Source organism: Rana temporaria, chromosome 12 (genome assembly GCF_905171775.1).
Source record: "Rana temporaria chromosome 12, aRanTem1.1, whole genome shotgun sequence".
Classification (NCBI taxonomy): Eukaryota; Metazoa; Chordata; class Amphibia; order Anura; family Ranidae; genus Rana; species Rana temporaria.
This window is the reverse complement of record NC_053500.1, coordinates 121,860,520-121,875,190: the sequence shown is the minus strand read 5'-3', so window position 1 is coordinate 121,875,190 and position 14,671 is coordinate 121,860,520. Positions and strand designations below refer to the sequence as shown.

General features: G+C 47.7%; 1 protein-coding gene across 2 annotated transcripts; it reads left to right on the top strand.

Annotated features, from left to right (window-relative positions):
* Window positions 1-274: 274 nt before the first annotated feature.
* Window positions 275-13,948, top strand: FAM83D (family with sequence similarity 83 member D). Of its 2 annotated transcripts, none has more exons than XM_040330445.1 (4): window positions 275-772; window positions 9,162-9,329; window positions 10,841-10,965; window positions 12,704-13,948. In XM_040330445.1, the coding sequence occupies exons 1-4, from the start codon at window positions 320-322 to the stop codon at window positions 13,650-13,652; spliced, it is 1,695 nt and encodes a 564-aa protein (XP_040186379.1). In that variant the 5' UTR covers window positions 275-319; the 3' UTR covers window positions 13,653-13,948. The 2 variants fall into 2 exon arrangements, with proteins under 2 accessions (XP_040186379.1, XP_040186378.1); XM_040330444.1 differs by having other exon boundaries at window positions 12,674-13,948.
* Window positions 13,949-14,671: the final 723 nt, after the last annotated feature.

Here is a 14,671-nt window from a genome sequence, read left to right as displayed (position 1 = left end):
CGGTGAATGTTTATATATTGATATATCTCTATATCTATGCACCATGCAGACACTCACACACATACAGTCTGCAGCATACGCCCCGCCCACAAGTCAGCTCAGCCAAACAGTAGCGTTTGGGCGTGTCTCGCTGTGACAATCCTAAACTCAAAGGGCGTGGTTTTGCTCCCAGGTCCGTAACTCTCATCCTATCACTAGTCGGGGGCGTGTTTCTTGGACCAATGAGCGGTCGCCCCGGGATTGTTTGGATTTAAATGTCCTATAACTAGACGCGACAGGTCTCCGGTAGTGATCAGTTCCTGGGACACCGCTCTCCGCCATGGCTAACCTGTCCCAGTGTCTGGATGACTTCACCCCTGTGGGCTCCCGCTGGCCCGCCGCTCCCCCCGATCTGTACAGCGAGGCCCAGCGCCTGGCCCTGGAGGAGCTGCTGTCCGGGGGCCCCGAGGCTCTTCGGGGGTTCCTGCACCGGGAGCGGGTCCCGGGCTTCCTGTCTGAGCCGGAGGTCGGGGAGATCCTGAACTCGGCCTCCAGAGTGCAGTGCGGGGAGGACGAGGTCTCCGTGTCCGCCTCTGTGGACTGCTCTACGGTCACCTACTTCCCCGAGATCTCCGATGTGGAGCCTCCGCTGCTGGAGCTCGGCTGGCCGGCCTTCAGTGCGGGATCGTACCGGGGGGCCACCCGGGTGGAGGTCCATTTCCAGCCCGGATTCGGGGAGACCATCTACAGCTGCAAGGAGACGGTCCGGGCTCTGATCAAGGGCGCCCGGGAGGTGGGTGTACCGGGGGGGGGGGGGGGGTCATACACTGTACGATCTGATTGTATCATCTCCAACAGGCCCCCACCTATCCCTGTGCAGTACCGGAGACTACCTGATAGAATGCAAGTCACCTAATTCTAGAGGGAAGTCTGCCATAGGAATGATAAGGATCAATAATAGTTTATGATCAATAATTACTGATCACACCGAGTCTGTATTGTGTATGGCTTTTCTATACGCCGTACCGTCCATCATCTACATAGATCTGACCAATTGTGCAAGTGTACACCATCAACGCGGTGCAATTCATCCATCTGAAGTGTGTATGTGTGTGTGTGTGTGTGTGTGTATATATATATATATATATATATATATACAAAGAACCCCCACACTTACCTGTGTGATATTTTTTTCCTGTAATAGCTGATCGACAATCAGGCGGCACATTGTGCTGCCTGGTCCAAGAATAAAATGCCGCCCCCCCACCCCCCAAAAAAAAACACTCCCATCGAAAGGCCACCAAATTTCATGTTTTTATATCATGATAATTAAAATATAATTTTATCAGGAAGTCAGATTTACCTGTAACACCTTGATTATATGACCTACCATTATGTTCAATCAGGGGTGGGCTGGGGCAGTGAATGGACAAGGCTGGGGCAGTGAATGGACGAGGTTGGGGGCAGTATATGGACGAGGCTGGGGGCAGTAAATTGGACGAGGTTGGGGGCAGTATATGGACGAGGCTGGGGCAGTGTATGGACGAGGCTGGGGCAGTGTATGGACGAGGTTGGGGGCAGTATATGGACGAGGCTGGGGCAGTGTATGGACAAGGCTGGGGCAGTGAATGGACGAGGTTGGGGGCAGTGAATGGACGAGGCTGGGGCAGTGAATGGATGAGGCTGGGGCAGTGAATGGACGAGGCTGGGGCAGTGAATGGACGAGGCTGGGGCAGTGAATGGACGAGGCTGGGGCAGTGAATGGACGAGGCTGGGGCAGTGAATGGATGAGGTTGGGGGCAGTATATGGACGAGGCTGGGGCAGTAAAATGGACGAGGCTGGGGCAGTGAATGGACGAGGTTGGGGGCAGTATATGGACAAGGCTGGGGCAGTGAATGGACGAGGTTGGGGGCAGTATATGGACAAGGCTGGGGCAGTGAATGGACGAGGTTGGGGGCAGTATATGGACGAGGCTGGGGCAGTGAATGGACGAGGTTGGGGGCAGTATATGGACGAGGCTGGGGGCAGTAAAATGGACGAGGTTGGGGGCAGTAAAATGGACGAGGCTGGGGGCAGTAAAATGGACGAGGCTGGGGGCAGTAAAATGGACGAGGCTGGGGGCAGTAAAATGGACGAGGCTGGGGGCAGTAAAATGGACGAGGCTGGGGCAGGAGGAGCGGCTCGTAGGGCAGTTGTCATGACGCTCAACTGCCGGGGGAATAAAAAAAAAAAATCTTGGTTGTCAATTTGCTGGGTAAATAGAAGAGGTGTCTGTGGTTCAGTTTGCTGCCTCTCTTAGTGCTGCCCGTGTCCAATAGACCCACTGGGACCCGTGGTAGGGCCGGCGCTGCACTTAGCCAATAAGGACAATGGATGACCCGGTCTGTGCCGAACATCGGAGATCTGAATAAAGGTGCTCCCCCCCCCCCCCCCCCCTTTTTTATTTATTTTTTCTTAACACCTTTGTTCAGATCTCTGTTTCGGCACAGACCGGGTCATCTATTGGCTGGGTGGATCGGCTATTGCAGGGAAAGATCACATGTGTGTGGGGTGTATTTATTTTTGTGTGTGTGTTTCATGTGAGGTCCTTGTGATCAATGTATATGTAATCTGTCCTATAGGATGTGAGACGTCTTTGGTTGACCCTGTACGATTATGGGTAATAATATAAAATATTTTATAATAAACTTCTTCCCTTTCTTTTTTTTTTTTTTTATGTTTTATTTATTTTATTTTTGTCAAACAGACTTCCAATTGGTTGTCCATACAAAGTGCGATTTAAAACTGATCATTTTGTTGAATTGGACATCAGTCAATGAAAAATGATGTGGCTGAACCATGAGAAACCGTATGGTGATGATTTTGATGGACCCAAGTTGATTATTGGCTCTACTTCTACTATGGATCACATAGTGACCAATTTTCGGCAGACAACGGGCTGAAGCCTGCTGTCTGCTGATGGACCAAATCCGGTCCAAGATCTCGACAATGGAGTTGGGATCTGCCCACATGCCTGGACCGGCACCCAGCTCAGCTTCTCGGCAAGCTGCTGTGAGCCTGTGCCGACTGCCCCCAGCGCTCCAATGAGCGAGGAGGGGGCAGAACATGGAGCCGGCGATTAACAGTCAGCAACTCTGTGCTCAGGGAGCTGTGAGAAGCGAGCGTTCGGTGGTGTTCGATTGCTCGGTTCTCAGCATTGGCGGGCCCGGGGGCCAATGCTGCATCCACTTAGGTAGGTATGATTCTTAAAGGGGTTGTAAAGGTACAATCCCCCCCCCCCCTAAATAGCTTCCTTTACCTTAGTGCAGTCCTCCTTCACTTACCTCATCCTTCCATTTTGCTTTTAAATGTCCTTATTTCTTCTGAGAAATCCTCACTTCCTGTTCTTCTGTCTGTAACTCCACACAGTAATGCAAGGCTTTCTCCCTGGTGTGGAGTGTCGTGCTCGCCCCCTCCCTTGGACTACAGAAGAGTCAGGACGCTCTCTACGTTGCAGATGGAGAAACAAACTGTGTGTTAGTGGGCATCCTGACTCTCCTGTAGTCCAACACACAGCTCCTTTCTCTATCTGCAACGTAGAGAGCGTCCTGACTCTCCAGGGAGGAAGCTTTGCATTACAGTGAAGGAGGACGGCACTAAGGTAAAGGAAGCTATTTAGGAAAAAAAAATTGTACCTTTACAACCTCTGTATGAAAAAAGAAAAAACGCAAACGTACATTTTTTTTTTTTTTTTTTTTTTTTTTTTTTTTTTTTCCGGTGGCCATTATTGGCACCTTTCTGTCGGCAAAACGCTGATAACCCTATTTATTTTTGGCTGCTAATGATAGCAGCTAATCTATCGGTGCGTCAACTTCCCTTATTTTGTCTAGCCGAGTACAAGTTTTTTTTTTTTTTTTTTTTTATTATTCAATATATATTTATTTTTTTATCAGCCCTGTTGGGGGGGCTTTGGTGAGATATCAGGGGTCTTAACAGACCTCCATCTCCCCTCTGAGACAGAGAAAGGGACTAGGGACACAGATTCCCCAGTCCCTTTCTCAGCAGCCTCAGCTGCACTGAAAATGAATGGACAGCCGCTTCTCTTCATTCATAAACTGAAACATTTGTAATCACGGACTCTGTCCATTCGGAACAGTAAGGAGCCGGATTTACCGGCTCCTACCTCCGCTCTCCATCCTGACAGTTCCAGGGGGTGGAGGAGTAGTACAGAGGGGGAAGAAAACACTGAGGGGGACACGGAGGGGGAAGGAAACACTGAGGGGGAAGGGGACACGGAGGGGGAAGGAAACAGAGGGGGAAGGAAACAGAGGGGGACACGGAGGGAGAAGGAAACACAGAGGGGGGGACACCGAGGGAGAGAGACTGCAGCAAAACGGAGGGGGGCTGGAGGAGGACACGGGACAGTCAGTGGTGATCGTGTGTGGGGGAGTTACAAGCACCGATCACCGCTGATTTTAAAGCAGCTGAAAGCCGCGTGAGGGGGGTGAAGAGAAAAGTGGAGAAATTACTTTTAAATCTATACAGCGGTGATCGGTGCTTGTAACTTCCCCATGCACTGATCACCGCTGACTGTACAAGTATCGGGTGAAGCATCGGGAGCATTTGCCCAAGTACAAGTACTCGGGCAAATGCTTGGTATCGGTACCGATACTAGTATCGGGACAACCCTAGACTGGACGTGGAACAAAAAGTGCCCAAATGTTGGAGGCAGAAAAAATGCCTCAAGGGCCAGATAAAGGCAAGCAAAGGGCCACATTTGGCCCCAGGGCCGCAGTTTGGAGACCACTGGTCTAAGCGGATAACATGGTCTAGGGCAGTGATGGCAAATCTTGGCACTCCAAATGTTTTGGAACTACATTTCCCATGCTACTCAACTACACTGCAGAGTCCATGAGCATCATGGGAAATGTAGTTCCAAAACCTCTGGCGTGCCAAGGTTCCCCATCACTGGTCTAGGGTGTAGGTGGGCCTTAGCTGGCTGCTGGTAATAAAAGAAAATCGCTTTTAATTTTTATCAGCTTGTGATTTACAGAAATGTAAAAAGAAGACGCTGTCTTTTCATGGGAAAATGTTCTGCTTCAATAGATGCTAATCTTCTGCCTCTATGAGGTGATTTATGAAGGTTGTTTTGCTGAGCGTTGTTGGTGTATATTATCCTGTTTTGGGTCTTGTCTGATGCTGTACAAAGTAGTTGCTTTGAAGATGGCTTGGCTTTACCTCCATAAATCAAAGTCAAACATTGCAGCTCCAATGAACGCTCTCCGACTCCCTGATGTTTGCTTAAACTGCCGCTTTTGCCCCGAGCGTTATTATCAGTCACACCAAGTTGGGAGGCGAGTGCGATTATTCTCAGCCGGTGCTTGGAGATGTTTGCATAGGATTTATATTCAATGACGAATATCGATTTGGTCAAGGTTTGCCTTTGGCTTTCTACGTGTTTGATTTTTGATTAGGCCCATTTATTCCTTATCATTGTTTAAGTATTACTGAAAGAAATCTGATGGGACGGCAGCGAGCTGATTATATTCCACTGTACTGGACATTAAAGCGGAGGTTCACCCTAAAAACATGTAAATAACATTACATTCGGCATACTTCCAACTTTTACAGTATGTTTGTTTGTTTTTTTTTTTTTTTTTTTCTGTACATACCGTATTATTGCTATTTTCCACCCGGCTTCCGGGTACTACCCGCGGGTGAGTAGGCGTTCCTATGCAGAGGCGCAGTGTCATGTGGGACTTCGCCCAGATTATTGACGGCTTGAGAAATGCTTCCCCCTCGGTGAATAAGGCGCGTCACGAGTTTCCGATAGTAGCCGAACTGCGAGTCGGCTCTATACAGCGCCTGCGCAGTCAGCTCTACACGGCTCCTAGTCGGTGCGCAGGCGCCGTATAGAGCCAACTCGCAGTTCGGCTACTTTCGGAAAATTGTGATGTGCCTTATGCGCCGGGGGGAAGTTTTTCTCAAGACGTCAATCATCTGGGCGAAGTCCCATAGGACACTGCATAGGAACGCCTACTCCCGCGGGAGTGAGTACCCGGAAGCCGGGTGGAAAATGGCAATAATACGGTATGTACTCCCTGTTCCTCTTCAGTAAGCTGTTCTGGCTGGATAACCACCAGCCAGATGAGGGCAAGCTTACTGAGGAGAAACAAGAAGTGAGAAATTCAGACAAAGGGGGGGGGGGGGGGGGGAAACATTTAGAAGGGAAAAGGTAAGTGAACCAACAATGCACTAGCTTAAAGGAACCTATTTAGAAAATAAAAAACAAACCTTTACAACCCCTTTAAAGTGGTTGGGAAGGCAGGGTTTTTATTAAAACGGTTGTAAACCCATACAATGCCACTTTTACCTACAGGTAAGCCTATGAGCCACAGTTTAGGAGATATTTGCCATATATGCTTGCGCTGACGTCGTGGGCGCATGTCGTTTCTTCAGTAGCGTGCCGTGACCGTCGGCTCCTGCGCGCTTGCCTGGGAGTGATGTCACGTGACTTCATGGCCCCAGAAGAAGAGGGGTAAAGATGGACAGGGTGGGCTTCGTTTGCAAGTAAGGGGCACATAATGGGCTAGTATGTGGTGCTTTTACTTTGCAGGGAACGAAAGAAGTAAAACCCACCAGGGTTTGCTTCCTCTTTAATGCATTCAGATAAAAAAAAACTTCTGTGTGCAGCAGCCCCTCTAATACCCATCTAGCTCCAGCGATGTTGCACGAGAGACTCGGCTGTCTGAGACTCTTCCTTCTCATTGGCAGAGTCGGTGAGCCAATGGGGGGAGGGGGGGGAACCGAGCCGTGGTGCCATGTCAGAAAGGACACAGGGAGTTGTGGCTCGGATTGGGCGCCCCCCATAGCAAGCTGGTTGCTGTGGGGGCACTCAACAGGAGGGAGGAGCCAGGAGCACAGAGGAGGGATCCAGAGGACGAGGATCGGAGCTGCTCCTGTGCAAAAGCAACTGCACAGAGCAGGCAAGTATAACATGTTATTTTTAACAAAAAATAAATAAAAAATTAACTATTCCTGTAATCAATTTTTCATAAAAATGTTCCTTGCTGTGGTTTTTCTGCCTCCTTGTAACGTCGTCCTGTTTTTCGACCCTCTCCCTTTCTCTCTCCAATTCCCCCTAGTTTCCCCTGATGTGTTTACATTCTCAGGCTGACAGAGCCCTTTAGGCTTTCCCTGAATTCTGTCAGATTCAGCTTTTTTATATCCTCTACATGGTAAACATCACATGCGTCTTCATGGTCCTCCCCTGAGGGACTGCTGATTCAGCTGGGACTTTAACACTTGACGTATTCCTACAGCTCCACTCCGTCTCTGCCCTAACACGTTGAATCCAACATCCCCTCTCAGGATTGTGCATCGACGCGTCACTTTGTGTGCGATGGCGCACATTCTTCCTGCTCACCTGTCCCCTCTAATATCAGACTTGAATGATGATATTTTTGCCCTCCAGAAAATATTCAACTCCCCCAAAACAGCTATGTGAGCCTGAAAGATCGGCATTGTTCACATTCCTAGAGTCTATAATCTACATAAAGGACAAGACTTCACTTGTGAAATTAGGACTTTAATATCTAAAGGCCATCTGCATTAATGGATTACCAGAATTCTTTCTATGGGGGTCATTATTGGCTATTTAAACATTTACGGTACAGCATTGTTTTGTGAATGGGCTTGTAGGGTAAGATCTGTTATATGAAATCCATTGGGGGGGTGCACGTGAGGCTGTAATTTCTGAGTGGGTTTTTTTTTTTTTTTTTGGGATCAACCAATATAGTTTTTTTTGGTGCCGATATTTCGGCCACCTCTTAGGCCAGTGTTTGACAAATTTGACAAACTGCGACGGCCGGTAATTGAGGACGCGGCCTTGTAGGCCTCAATTACCGGCCGGCGCCAGGTCACAATTTCTTGTCGCAATTGCGACCTGGCGCCCGGATATTGTCGAGCCCTGTCTTAGGCCAATCACTGAAATTGTGTGACGATATTCTGTACACGTGTAAACATCCCTTGTGGCAGGTACTCTTTATGGAGAGATCGGGGGTCTATAAGACCCCCCAAACCCCTCCTCTGGACTTGAAGGTATTCAAAACGTCAAGATTGGAATTTTGGATTACTTTATATTTATTAAAACTGGCGCCTTTTATGATGCCAGTTATCCGGGAAATGATGTCATGCCATCGCTTCCGTGTTACTAGATCCGAACTAAGCATCAGCTTTGTTCGGGTCTTCGGCCAGCCGGCAGACGTGCCGGCTGAATACTTGGGCTTCCCGGTGGGATGGGAGAGCGGGGGGCGACACCCCCCCTCCCGCCAGAGCGGCTGCTTAGCCACACTGGTTGTTACAATAAAGCCAACCGTCCTCGCTAAAGAATGGTACCGTGGTGATCGGGCATCACCCCGGTAAAACTTCTTGTAGTAATATCGGGTACGTTTGTGCCCGATACTTCAAAAAAAGTGAATATCGGCCTCACCGATAATCGGTCAATCCCTAGTGTTTGGTGTGGGTATTTTTTTTCGCTAATGCATTAAGATTTAAAAAGGGGGGGGGACTTCTGTCTTTACAACCATACAGTAAATAATTTAATATCAAACTCGAATAAATCGTGCATATATTTTAAATCAAATCTTAAATTTTTTGGGCAATAAAATGGATACATTTTAGCCGGTCACAGGTTGTCGCACCTCTCCAGCCTGTGTCTTAGGATAGCAGGGAGGTGAAGCCTTCATCAATTGAGATGTAATATACCACACCCATTGTGTTTAGCTGTCATTTACAATGGTGTATTCGCCCACCTGTGTGACTCTCTTGTCACATGGGCTACTCAGATGTGATAGGGAGGAAATGCTCCGCATAGAAATTCACTGAAAAATGTGCAGAGCTGCCAACACTGCTCTGCAAAATCCCCAACTACATTGGGGAACATGAACAGAAGAAAAAGGTGGTGATAGAGAACAGCGGGATCAACCGGGTATCCTGCAAAAAAAAAAAAAAAAAAAAAAAGGATACAGAAAATGAATCTCATAGTGACTGAGTACTAATGGAATGTAATACACCATTTAGTGTGTGTGTGTGTGTGTGTGTGTGTGTGTGTGTGTTGGTTTAATGACACTTTAAAAGATGTCTAAACTGAGAGAGGCCTTCATTTAGGTGGTGAATAATTTTGATTTTTATTTTTCCCCAGGTAATTGCAGTGGTCATGGACTCCTTTACAGACAATGACATATTTCGAGATATTCATGAAGCTTGCAGAAAACGCCGCGTTCCAGTCTACATCTTGGTGGATGACTCTCACCTGCCGCATTTTCTTGCCATGTGCCAAAATCTAGGAATTTTAATTGAAACCGAACAGGTAGGTGTAAACTGGACTAAATTGTAGCAAAAAGTCAAAAGCCTGGAGGGGAATTTAATTGTAAGATTCTCCTGACACCCAGTCTCAACAATCAAGTATTTCATCCAGGGTTTTTTATTTTTTTAGGTTATGCAAAAAAAAAATACACCTCCTTAAATGTTCTCCCTGCTGGGACTCGCGTGGTGGAACACAAACTTCGGCAAATAGTTTTCATGCAGGCACCAATTAAAGCGGAGCTCCACCCTAAAGTGGAACTCCCGCTGATCGGAACCCCCCCCCCCCCCCCCCCCCCTCCGGTGTCACATTTGACACCTTTCAGGGGGGAGGGGGGTGCAGATACCTGTCCAAAGACACTCGGGCAGACTGTGGGCATGACGCCACCTGAACCCCCCGTTGTGTTCTGGGAACACTCGGCTCCCAGTACACAGCGGGAGCCAATCGACAGGCGCCGTACGGAACCGGCAGTGAAGACAGAGCGCTTCACTTCCTGGTTCCCTCACCGGGGGGGGGGCAGCAGAGTGACGAGCGATCGCTCGTCCTCTGCTGCGGACGGCGCTGGACTCCAGGACAGGTAAGTGTCCTAATAGTAAAAGTCAGCAGCTGCAGTATTTGTAGCTGCTGGCTTTTATTTTTATTTTTTTTTAGCGGACATCCGCTTTAAGTTGCAAAATTGGTCACATGTTTTACATTTACCAGCTTGTGTTGTAATAAACCTTTTCTCTTTATTGAAATGACTTGACTTTGAGATTTGATCCGTTGTGGTGGATTCTCCTTGATAATGCTAGATTGCAAACAAAACCATGTATATTGTATGTGTCAAAAATAAAACCAATGGAGATGTTTTTGGGTGCTGCTGGCAATTACTCTTGAGTTGGAGTGGGTTTGCCCCCTTCAGTTGAACTAGAATTGACCCTTTAGGCTGCATTCACACTATAGCGTACTGAATTGCGGCGTTTTGTCCCGCAAATAGCGGCGACAAAACACTGCGATTGTGAATGCAGCCTGTGACCCCCTCTATGGAGATGGTTCACATCTCCTAGCCGAAAGACGCCTGAAAAAAAGGTCCGGGACCTTCTTTCAGGCGGCAGGCGTTGGGCGTTGAGATGTGAACCATCTCCATAGAGGGCAATGCTAAAGCATCCCTCTGGCGTGTCGGGGCGGCAGCGGCGTTCACACTACAGGCGTATATACGCCTAGGTGTGAACGGGGCCTTAAAGAGAACCACTTCACCGGTTCCAAGCAAAATACCAGTCTTGCCTCCACTCTTACCTCTCCGTTTCTCAAGCCAGCCAAAGATATGTATATTTTTTTTCTCCTCTTTCTCCAAAAAAACAGCAGAATACCACTTTGAATGTGTAAAAGTGGCTCATAAAGGTGGGCTAGAAATGCATACTCCCCCCCCCCATTCATGTAAAAGTGACAGTTCATGTATGTTACAAATATCATAATGTTCATCTTGTATTTGCTGATGATTTCTATATCCTATGATTGTATTATTTGTTTTGCTTCAGAATATGCGGGTTCGTACCTTAACGGGCAACAACTATTATACCAGATCTGGGGCCAAGATCGTTGGGAAGGCTCGTGAGAAGTTTCTGCTTGTGGATGGCCTGAAGGTTGCCACAGGAAGTTACAGGTATGGTCCTGGCATGTGTATCTTGGCTAGACTATGCTGATCTAGAGCAGGGGGTCTCCAAACTTTCTAAAAGGGACAGTTTTTAGTGTCCTTCAGACTTTAGGGGGCCGAACTGTGCCCAGTGGGAGTAAACCATGCCCCATCGTTGTGTGAGGGGGAGAAATGGTGCCTAAAGGGGTTGTAAAGGTAAAAAATAACTTGGCCCATGTGCGATCTCTGTGCTATATTTATAGTGATTTTCCTTTAAACGATTTAGTTACCTGTAAAAAAAAAGGTATGCTATTTATGCACTTCCTCGTTCCCTGTCATTATTCTCTCCTCAGCTTCCGGTTTTCGGAGCACGTTCACTAAAGCAACGTCACGGCATAATTTCCCTTCGTGGCATCGCGCATGTGCAGTGCTGCTTTTTCGCCTTCTCGTTTCTATTTCTGGCTAGGATGACCACACGCCGCCCATTTAACACGCCCTTTCCCGCCTCCCCACCACGCCCATAGCATCAAGAAACAAATAGTAACTATTGAAATATACTAATAAATATATTTCTTGAGTCTAACTCTCAATGCAGCAAATATGGGGGCGGAGTTAAGGCGTGGCTGTGCTGGTTAGCCGGTAATTCCGTGCAATAACAAGGCACGGCTACAGCGTCTTAGACACGCCCGCTGATCCTCTTCCTCCTGTGCCTGTGAACGTTCACAGCTTCTCCCCGCAGGGATTAAAGCGGGGGTTCGCCCTAAAAAAACTTTTTTTTTTTTCTCTAGCATGCCATCAAGCATACTAGCGCGATCTACAGTACGCCTTTATTTTTTGGCGCCGTACTCAGTTTAATCCCGTAGTTAAGTTTCAGACTCCCCGCCGGGAATGGGCGTTCCTATGCAGAGGGAGGAAGATTGATGGCCGGCTATGGCGCGTCACGCTTCCGGAAGATAGCCGAAATAGGACTTGCGCCTGCGCAGTCAGCTCCGATGTCTGTGCGCAGGCGCCGTATAGCGCCGTGAAGAGGCAAGTCCTATTTCGGCTATCTTCGGGAAACGTGACGCGCTATAGCCGGCCGTCAATCGTCTTCCCTCTGCATAGGAACGCCCATTCCCCGCGGGGAGTCTGAAACTTCACTACGGGGGGGGGGGGGGAACATTTTAGAAGGGAAATTGAAGGAAAAGGTAAGTGAACCAACAATGCACTAGCTTAAAGGAACCTATTTAAAATATAAACCTTTACAACCCCCTTTTAAGGGCTGGATAAAGGCAAACAAAGAGCCAATGTGTGGAGACTACTGTTCTAGAATGTGAAATGTTTGCTTTGTGTAAGACCCGGTTCACACTGGGGCGACCTGTCAGGCGACTCGGCCGCCTGACAAGTCGCGGTCCACAGTAGTCAATAGAACCGTTCTAATAGGAGCAACGCAAGTCGCTCCGACTTAGAAAAAGGTTCCTGTACTACTTTGGGGGCGATTCGGGGCGACTTGCATTGACTTCAATACTGAAGTCATTTTGCAAGTTGCCTCTCAAGTCGCCTTGAGATCGCCTTGCCGAGTCGCCCCCAAAGTCGTGTCGCCTGTGTGTGAGCCGGCTCTAAGCATGCCCACTTTGCTACTGTAGTAAAATGTCAAACACAACTTCACTGCCAAAATAAAATTGGACATTGATGACTGTCTTAGTCACAGCGATTGTTGATGACTATTATCGGCATCTATTTCTTTGCTTCTTTGCAGAAATGAACTTGCTATGTCATCTCTCCACAGCTACACCTGGATGGATGGCAAACTCAACAGCAGTAATGTTATAGTATTATCGGGACAAATTGTGGAGAAATTTGACCTCCAGTTCAGGATCCTGTATGCTCAATCCAAGCCAATTAGTACCAAGTTTCTAATGAGCCTACGGAACTCCAATGCAACAACAAATAAGTTGCCCCATGCTCTACCTGCCCAGAAGAAGCCGTTAATGACAAACTTCCTGCAGATGGAGATAGCAAAGTTATCAAGCACCCCCAAGAGAGCAGCTGTGGAAACCAAGACCACCTTGGAGAAGGATAATGGTATGCCTGGTAAGGTTAAAGCTTCTGAAGAAGACTGGTTACAGAATTGTGATATAATATCTGGTCTCAAGGAAACGGAAACTGTGTCCACTCAGACGGAGCCAAGTGATGGCTGGTGGAACCTTAAAGGGAAAGATGTATCAACTCAGACAAATGTGGGTACTTCAACTGCTGGGACTCAAACGGCCGTCTTGGCTAGAATGGCTTCTACCCAAACTGTGACCTTTTCGAGGCCTGCAACTACCCAGACGACTCAAGTCCAGGAGTCTTCAACAGAAACGAGCAAAACGGCATCTGTTTCCGCAGTGGCAAGGGTGTCGTCGTCTTCTACATCATCCTCCACGTCTTCGTCTTCTTCTGCTTCCACCACTAGCACAGCGTCTGACACCTCAATTCGCTCAAGCAGCGGTTTGAACCACTCCGATTATAACATGCGTGATTCCTTCAAGAAACTTGGCAAGGACCGTCAATTACATTACACCTCGATCAGGTCTAAGCTCGATCACATGGTATCCATCCTCTCCAGGAGGAATCGATTTACCAGTTCGTACTTTAACTGTGAACCAACGCCGTATGGCTTTCAGAGAAGAGATGTAATGCATAGCAGTCTTCTTAATCTCCGAGATGGTGTTCGCTTTGCTCCTCATATGTAGCAGTCATTTCCTTTGAAATATGGTACGCCTTGGAGTTGAAGCCAACAGCTTGATGTATTTTATTGTGTGAACTCTTAACACTATTGTTCCCTGGCTTCACTACTTTAAACTGCTGTAATTTTAGCACTTTATTCCTTCTGTGTTGCCTGAAGACTCGGCCTGTGTTTATTATTCTCAGAAAATGTAACACTATTTTTTTTTTACTTTGTATGATAGTGTTTTAATATCTAAAAGTGAAGATATATTAATGACTTTCTCAGTCGGCCTTAAATAAATGCACAATATTTGTAACATAAGATCACACCACAGATGGATAGTGATTGGGGGGGGGTGGGAATGATGTGGTTGCATAACATTTTAGATATAAAAATAAAGGGCCAGATTCTCTAAGATTGTGCGGCGGCGTAGCGTAAGCCATTTACACTAAGCCGCCGCAACTTACTGGAGCAAGTGCCGTATTCCTCAAGCACTTGCTCCGTAGTTTGCGGCGGCGTAGTGTAAAAGGCCCGGCGTAATTCAAAGGGGGCGGCTTGTATTTAAATTAAGCGCGCCCCCGTGCCGATCGAACTGCGCATGCGCCGGGCTTAAAATAGCCCAGTGCATATGCTCCAGTTCTCGACGGAAAACGTCAATGACGCCGACGTCATTGACGTAAAGTCGTATTCAAGAACGACTTAGGAAAACGACGTACCCGACGCCATACTTAACATGGCATACGGCAGACTGGCGTAAGGTTACCCCTCATATAGCAGGGGTAACCTTACGCTTACACAAACGACGGCTACGCAACACAAATTCGTTCGGGAATCGGCGTATCAGGCTCATTTGCATAAACAAATGAGACCTGAACGTAAACGCCACCTAGCGGCCGGCGGCAAATTACATTTAAGATCCGACAGTGTATCTATGCGAAAATGATTCTAAGAATCGGACGCATAGATACTCGGGCTCAGAAACAGATACGACGGTGTTTCCTGAGATACACCGTCGTAACTCTTCTGAGAATCTGGCCCAAAATA